Source organism: Populus trichocarpa, chromosome 17 (assembly GCF_000002775.5).
Source record: "Populus trichocarpa isolate Nisqually-1 chromosome 17, P.trichocarpa_v4.1, whole genome shotgun sequence".
In the NCBI taxonomy this organism is placed as follows: Eukaryota; Viridiplantae; Streptophyta; class Magnoliopsida; order Malpighiales; family Salicaceae; genus Populus; species Populus trichocarpa.
The window spans coordinates 7,462,578-7,470,143 of NC_037301.2; the positions used below are offsets into that span (position 1 = coordinate 7,462,578).

At 36.1% G+C, this 7,566-nt stretch overlaps 1 protein-coding gene across 12 annotated transcripts; it reads right to left on the minus strand.

Moving 5' to 3' along the window:
• Positions 1-729: 729 nt before the first annotated feature.
• Positions 730-7,122, minus strand: LOC7461310 (uncharacterized). 12 transcript variants are annotated; one of them, XR_008057829.1, is made up of 17 exons: positions 6,768-6,973; positions 5,970-6,124; positions 5,738-5,849; positions 5,464-5,619; positions 4,523-4,627; positions 4,101-4,184; positions 3,909-4,024; positions 3,717-3,818; positions 3,520-3,633; positions 3,361-3,417; positions 3,160-3,226; positions 3,024-3,077; positions 2,864-2,938; positions 2,740-2,775; positions 2,371-2,552; positions 2,146-2,251; positions 730-1,035 (listed from the first exon to the last, which is right to left on the minus strand). XR_008057829.1 is itself a non-coding variant. In XM_006373214.3 (16 exons), the coding sequence occupies exons 3-16, from the start codon at positions 5,987-5,989 to the stop codon at positions 2,439-2,441; spliced, it is 1,212 nt and encodes a 403-aa protein (XP_006373276.1). In that variant the 5' UTR covers positions 5,990-6,124; positions 6,768-6,861; positions 6,980-7,122; the 3' UTR covers positions 2,253-2,438. The 12 variants fall into 12 exon arrangements, 9 of the variants coding, with proteins under 9 accessions (XP_006373276.1, XP_052304739.1, XP_006373275.1 ...); XR_008057828.1 differs by having other exon boundaries at positions 730-1,040; XR_008057827.1 differs by lacking the exon at positions 730-1,035 and having other exon boundaries at positions 1,972-2,251.
• Between the last annotated feature and the right edge of the window lie 444 nt (positions 7,123-7,566).

A 7,566-nucleotide genomic window follows, 5' to 3' on the forward strand; every position in this document is an offset into this window, starting at 1 on the left:
AAATATGAACTTAGACGCTATAACAACTAGTGTGTAATTCAATATGTATATGATGTAATTGATGCTAAAAGAATTTTGGATAAACATATTGTTCTCCTTCTTATGAAAAACCGCGTACATGTATTTTATGGCTAAATGTTGAAGTTGTAATGTTATTTTAGTTGCAATGATGAGCACGAGTATTGTCATATGAGTAAAGGTATTATTGAACTTGAGTTGAATGTTTTGAGCAAGATTGTTAAAAGTGCTAATATATATAATGATTCATTTTCCTCATAAAAAAATCATGAGCATAAGTCTTCTTGACGACTAATAACTCTTACAATGCTATATATACTGCATGTCTATGTCACGAAGTGGACCAGCACTGATTGTGTCGTTTCACTATTTATAATTTTGTTAGGTACTTATTTTTATGTACTATGAATACTTAAAATTGTGTTAATAACTTCACCCTGAAATGTACTAAATGGTATGATTGTATTTATAGCATTTGATTATTGCATCTATTTATTTGTGTGTGTGTGTGTGTGTATCCATCATGCGTATGTTTTAAGTAAATTAAAAATGAAAAGAATACAAGATGAATTGTGAGAAGCGATGTGAAAGAATCAAATGAAGAAACAATTGAATTGGTGTGTAACCAAAGGTTACTACGTGTATGTAATAGAGTTATTTGATATTGTGTTACCCAAGAGGATAAGAAAAGAACTGAGGATAAGAAAAGAATATAGGGAGAACACTATTGTAAATTTGGTAAACTAAAGAATCAATAATGGTATGTATTGTTAGATAGATTACTAAAAAAAAATTACCCATTATACTCATACATGATGGTTAGAAATATGAAAGTTGCATGGAAATTTCAGGTTGTTACATAGAAAGCACACTGAAAGATTTTAGGACCGTCAGAAACAATGGCGATGCATGGGTCTCACGCGCCTCCACCACTGGCAGCGCATGCAGGTGACGCTCTGGTGTCTTGGGAGGTGCACGATGGCGTGGATTGGGCAACTCTTCCTTCCCTCTTCACTCCTATGCTGACAGTGTAACAAAGGGGAACTTGTAAAAACAAGAAACAAACACAATAAAATTCGGTTCTTTTTCTTTCTTTTCCCTCTTTTAGATTTGCTTATCTCTCACTATTTTTTCTTTAAATGGTCATTGTCGCTACTACCACAGGTGGAGCATAGTGCATGGGGAGGGCCAGTTCGGTGGTTGTTGATAGGTCATTGCTTCACGACTGGAAAGAGAGAAAAAGTCGTTGGCGATGGTATTCACAGCGGGAATGTTGTTGGAACTGGCATTGTTGGATATCTTACTGGCGAAGGTTGCTATGATGTTGAGGAGCTAGTGTCTGCTGGTGGAGGAATGTGGTCGACGGTGATGGTGGGTCGATTTGTGGTGTTTTAGATGGATAGATGAGAGGAGAACACCGTGAGGTAGAGGTTTGCATAGTGGGGGGCTACTCACGATGGTTATAAGTTGTGTTAAGAGGATAAAGGTCAGCACCGTGGTGAAAAGGTGTTAGCTTCTAGGTTTGGTCTCTTCATAATAAAAATGAGGGGCTGTAATGAGAACAATCTTCAACTATGAGTTTTAAAACATGTTATGAATCCTCATTGATGTTCATGTGCTGATCCACGTAATTTTGGTTACAGCTTTTTCTCTCTGGAAGGTGAATATTCAGCAGATGATGCTTGTGAATTCAAAGAACTGGAAGAGGGCATAACTAAAAATTATTTCTAATTGCTGATTGCAATCCGTTGCGCCATTCTGGAGCAACAGTGTGATAAGGAGGGGAGATATAATTTTTCAAAAGGTTAAGACATTTCTCCCCCTTTGGTTCCCGTTAATGGCAAATGCGATACCAAGTCATGGCTGGCTGCTCTGTTTTTAAAGGGGTGGAAGAGATCAGAACTAAATGTGATACCAAAGCTATGGTCAGTTCATCAGCATTTGAAAACGACCTGCAAGAAGCAATGAGTTGTTTTTAACTGCCCATTGCAGTTTATTTCGGTCTCCCAAAAAATTTTGGAGCCACAGTTCAGGGCCTGTTTGAATTCGATGCTGGAACTTGATACAAAGAGCAAAGAAACGACATGGAAAATGCTTTAGTTGAAAAACTGGCTTCGAGTGACTTACGAATTATCGTTGTGATCAAAACTTCATTTAGCAAAAGGTATTTGTGGAGCATTAAATGAAGTCAAATCATGTGATCGCTACAACAGAATGAATCCCTCTCATCCATCTGCAGAAATAAAAAGGGTCACAAGAATATATTTGGAAATTGGCCCATAAAAGTAATAGCAGTCTTTGTCAGGATAAAAAAATAATTTAACTATCACAGTCAAAATTGAATGAACATACAAGTATAAATATTGGACATGGTAAGTTATAAAATGTTTCTTGGGCCATTATTGTCCCCCCCCCCCCCCCTAACGAGCTGTTGAATTGGGAGGATCCATTTCCATTGCCTTATAATAGACATTTTCTGCATTAGTCATTCTATCTTGAAACATTGTCCATTCTTTCCGACACCTCTCTCTCACCTGAAAAGGAAAATCCGAGCTTAATTAATAATACTCTTCTTGTTTTTAAAGGTGATAATGCAACTTCACAGAAAATTATGCAAGGTCAAGGTTCAGTTCCTTGTAGCTAGTCCAGAAACAAGGAGGGAGATGGTGTTCGCAGTTGATTTTGATAATAGAGATTAGAGAGAACACATTAATTGCATACCCCTTCCCACGGTGCCTTTCCTTTCTGTGCTTGCCCCTGTGAAATTAACCACGAAAAAAAAAAACGGTGAAGAAAATATATTCCACAATCAACTAGTTCATATTTAATATTAACTTGAAGTTACCTGGCTCCCGAGTGAAGGAACGCCTTGGTGAATGATCCACTGAGCATCCACAACTCCTATTTTCTCATGAGCAGGCTAATTCCCAGTAAAGTCAAGTAAGTATAACTTGTTGTAGCAGGAAAGTGTTAGTTCAGGTGCAAGAAAGAAAATGGTTACCGACCTCAACACATTTCCTCATAGCAAAATCTAGACCCCAACCATGAACCAAGTCATTCTACAATAGAACAAGTTTCAGATTTCACACATTAAAGTTAAAGGAGTGACATTGGCAGGAAATTTAAGTTCACTCATTTTACCTGAATCATGTGCCAAACACAACGCCATGCATCTCGAGAAAATACAGTTGCCATGATCTCAACAAATCTGTTCATAAAGTATATAATGTTAGATACACTGAAACCCAATACAAAATGTATCTTCAGGGTGATTAGAAAAAGGAAGCCCAATCATTACAGTAATAGAGTAAATTGGAAATGGGTTTAATCATGTTTGCATACGCTGCACATGGAGGCAAATGTGGATCTGTACACCAACCAGGCCTCTCTTCAGTGTCCCTGAAGGAAGGGAAAAACAAATCAATATCATCCAGACACTAGCGTTGAGATTCATTTCACAAGAAAAAGTGAAGGCACATTAGGAAATTCTACTATTCTTACTTGTGCACTTCAATGCCATCTCTTCTCTTTGTCATTGCCCATGTTGTTCCTCTATCTGGATCTAAACCAGGCTGTGAAATCTCCAAACCATGTTTCCTTACCAGTTTAATGTATCTGAAACAGATTGGATTTAAACTTCATATTCCAATTTATTAAAATATGCATCTCTATTCAAATGGAAATTGAACTTCCAGTACTTCTCTGCATCAAAATGTTCCACCCCAAGGTCCTCATCCCAGAGAAAAATATAATCGTAGGGAGCAACAATGTCAGGATGAAGAAAACGTTTGGCATACCACCTGGACCAAATTTCAAGGAGTATTTTAGTAAATGCAGCTTAAGTATTTAGTAGAATTAACTAAAAGTTAAGAAAAGGTAGAATTTCTAACCACTTTGTTTGTTTGTGAGCACTGATGTGAACAGTTCGCTTTGACCACTCAAACTCATCCCATTCAGTTGTCCGTCCATCATAGTGAAACAACACAATGGTGAAGTTCTCGGAGAACTGAGACCATATATATAAATACATATATCTTGAGAAAGGGAACACGAGAAAAGGGTGAATGAGAGAAAGAGAGAACCTTTTTAACTGCCGCATCGATATTTTTTTTCTGATCATAGCCAACAGTAAAGGTTACAAGATATCTAGGTTGGATGGTAAGGTCCTGCAGACGCAATGTCCATAAATCAAAGATATGGATTAGAGAAGAAAATGATGAGTCGACAATCAAGAAAACTCAAAAGATCTAATCATATAAATGGAGCGCAGCACAAAAGAAAAGATTTTAAATCATTTTGAAGAGTCAGTTTGTTATGATGTATTATCCAGTTTTCAATTTCTATCTAAATACAACTAGATGTAATTGCAACTGTTTGATGCAAATCATCTTCAAATGATCTTTTTATCCTACACTGTTCATGTTTTTAGATCAAGCTACTAGTAAATGCAAATGCATGAAAGTAACCGACATAATAAGATGATTCATATGGGATATTTAAACACCTCACTAGGCAGACCCCAAAGTCGGCGGAGGTAGAAATCTGATTCAGAAGCAACTATACCAGGGGGTAGTCTTTCAGCACCTCGAGGATTTGTTGGAACCCAGATCTACATTAGAAACACAATGGTAAAAAATTGTGCCTGCTGAGAATCCATGCTGATACATTTTTTATTGAAAATTCATCATCATTAGTTACAGATAATTGCAAGTCAAAGTTAATTAGTTCCTTAAGGTAAAACGCAAGTAATCAAATAACATAAGGTAATTGACCTTGGTCCTTTATCACACTTATCAAAGCAAAAGAAATCAAATTCTGAAACAGGCAAAAGGTAGCTGCAAAAGGTATCAGTATTCCACAATTCTCAAATTGATGTCACTCTAATTTCAAAAGAGCAAGCTTCCATCTTTCCCTCAACTGTCGTGAACCATAAATCATTTTTAGCACTTCAAACCTTGTCAGTTTTTGGTCTATCTATCCTCTGTTCTCTCCAATTGTTTGAATCCAATCACTATGCCGCATAGATGCATCCATAAATCTACATTCTATATGTCAATCTTTTCAGACAATCTTCCTCATACTCATCCTCAAAGGGCACCACCTCCATTTTTACTTAGAATGAACTCGTATCTCCTTATTCTTTCATATATTTTCACACAGTTATCCCCACAATCAGATATCATCTACACTCATGACCAAGCTGCATACTAACCTACCAGCATCAGCATAAGTAGGATAATAGTTATATTAAGACAAGGCTATTTGAGTTGAGAATCACAGTTTCATAATAAAGAGGAGCTAATGCCTTCAGGTGTTCAGGTTCACCATTGCAGCACAAACTCTGGGCCCATTCACAAATAGTATCAGGTTTCTATTTTGCTTAAATGCACAACCAGCACTTAACCAATTTTTACACATCAGGATTAGCTTAAATAGACTATATACCTCAGTCTCGTTGTATCTGGGAAGTAAAGGAGAGGCCTCTTTGTTACCCTTTAGAGAAGACCAAGCATTGAACAGTGCTTGCTTTGAAAGACCAGAGTATTTGTCCTCAATATATGTAAGATCAATGGAAGGAAACAAACTGGATGGGAGATTCATCTGCCAATCATAAAACATAGAAACATGAGTTTTCTTGCCGCGTTAAACAACAGCAAAACCAAACGAAGGAGAAACATAACTATAAAGTAGAGATTGAAAAGGTTAAAAATATATATACCTTAGATAAGGACAGCGTTGGAAAGGATATTCCTAAGAAGAAGCCAAAAATTATTCCAATAAAAGTTGTCATGAAAAGCCTCATCATCTCACTAGGTTTTTTGGGAGTTCCACTGCAGTTCAGTAGAGGTCAAAGTCACAAATATAGGCATTGTTGTTAAAACTAATCCAGTTGTAAGTTAAGGAGGAAAATAGACCTGTGGCTGAAAAGAAATAACACAGTGTTTCTTTACCTCCGAATGGGGACTGGCATTATGGTAGAGATTTTCTAAGTACAGAATCACAAATATACAAGTTGAAATCCAGCAACAAATAGCTTCTTGACACACTCATCAAGTCCGGTTCTCAGTGCTTGAAAAAGAAATGAACTTCCTCGCGGCAAGAAAAGCTGACGAGCATCCTAGTACATTAGTCAAACTTGGAAGACCCACCGAAAAAGAAAAGGCAGTACGAAAACTGGACAATATCACATCTCAGTGACAGTTTAAATAAAGGACATAAGATAACAGCCTCATCAAGCCAGTGCATTCCCAGGATGTACTAAATCAGTAGGCATTGCAGTACCATAATGTGCCATGGATTCATCATTGGTATGTAATAATACCAAACAAAATACTCACATAGCGCATAGAAAAACTTTTAAAAATTGCTATCTGAGTGTGAATACGCAATGCAATCAACGCAATACAACCTCACGAACATGGGCCGTTACTTCTCTTCCGAGTGTAAATCACTTCAATATACAATCGAAAACGATGAAATTTGCCAATACTCTTCAAGAACGCATCTATTCATCTACTCCAAACCCAAAAAAATCTCAACTGATCTTAAACCTCAAGCCAAATTGAAAACTCCCCAATTAACGAGAGAGAGAGAGAGAGAGAGAGAGAGAGAGAAGAAAAAAAACTACTCCTTCTTGCATCTAACATAACATAACATGATTTGATCAGCTCGAGACTACCTTACAAGCAAAAATGAAATTAAAACATATGTAGAATACAAAAAAGGGTGGTGGTGGTGGAGAAATCTACCTGGGTATTCCTTGATTTGGAGGGAAAGATCGGATTATAAATCTAGAGATTTTATTTTATTTTTATCCTTTTCAGAAACCAAACACGATCTGGTCTGCTATTGCAGACAAGTAGGAAGTTAGTTTTCTTCGAGAGAGATATTTTAATTTAATCATCATAACGGAAACAAAACGCAGAGAAATGAGAATTTATAGTTTAAAATGCTGGGTTACCTACTATAAATTCCCCTCCTTCGTCAACTTATATGTTGTAAATGATTCAACGGGGTGGGTACCTATTATTTATTGTATCTAAAGCTCCTCCTTCACGATCTAGCATTCGGTCTTTCTTCATTGCTCATCAACTTTTTTGCCTTTGCAGATTTATCAATGCCTATAGTTTCGATTTCTTTTCATTTTTACCCTTGAGATTTTCAATTTTTCCATTTTATACTAAATAACTAAAATTTTCAGAATAACAAAACTAAATAAGTGAAAAATAATTTCTTTCAATTCAAAACAAAAATCATATCTTTCTCCTATTTTTTCATCTCATAAAAAAGTTTTTATATATATAAAGAAATTCATAGAGTAATAAACTGTTTAAGAGTCATTGAAACTTAATGAAAAATGTAAGGATAATGGTTGAAAGTCCTAAAATATAGCGGTGAAAGTTGAACATAAATGAATTTATAGTGGTAAAAATGTAGTTTTACCTTTTTCTTTGTAATATTTTTTTTTGTAGGACCTAGGTGGTGAGACCTCTTATATTACGGATATTGCATGTTTATTGATGTCAGAGGTGATTATTTTCTGTTTGA

Coding starts and splice junctions, on each gene's coding strand:
- LOC7461310 (XM_006373214.3), bottom strand. CDS start 5,989: ATGCCAGTCCCCATTCGGAG. Junction 5,850..5,969: donor ATGCCAGTCCCCATTCGGAG/GTAAAGAAACAC, acceptor ACTGAACTGCAG/TGGAACTCCCAAAAAACCTA. Junction 3,634..3,716: donor GAACATTTTGATGCAGAGAA/GTACTGGAAGTT, acceptor AATCTGTTTCAG/ATACATTAAACTGGTAAGGA.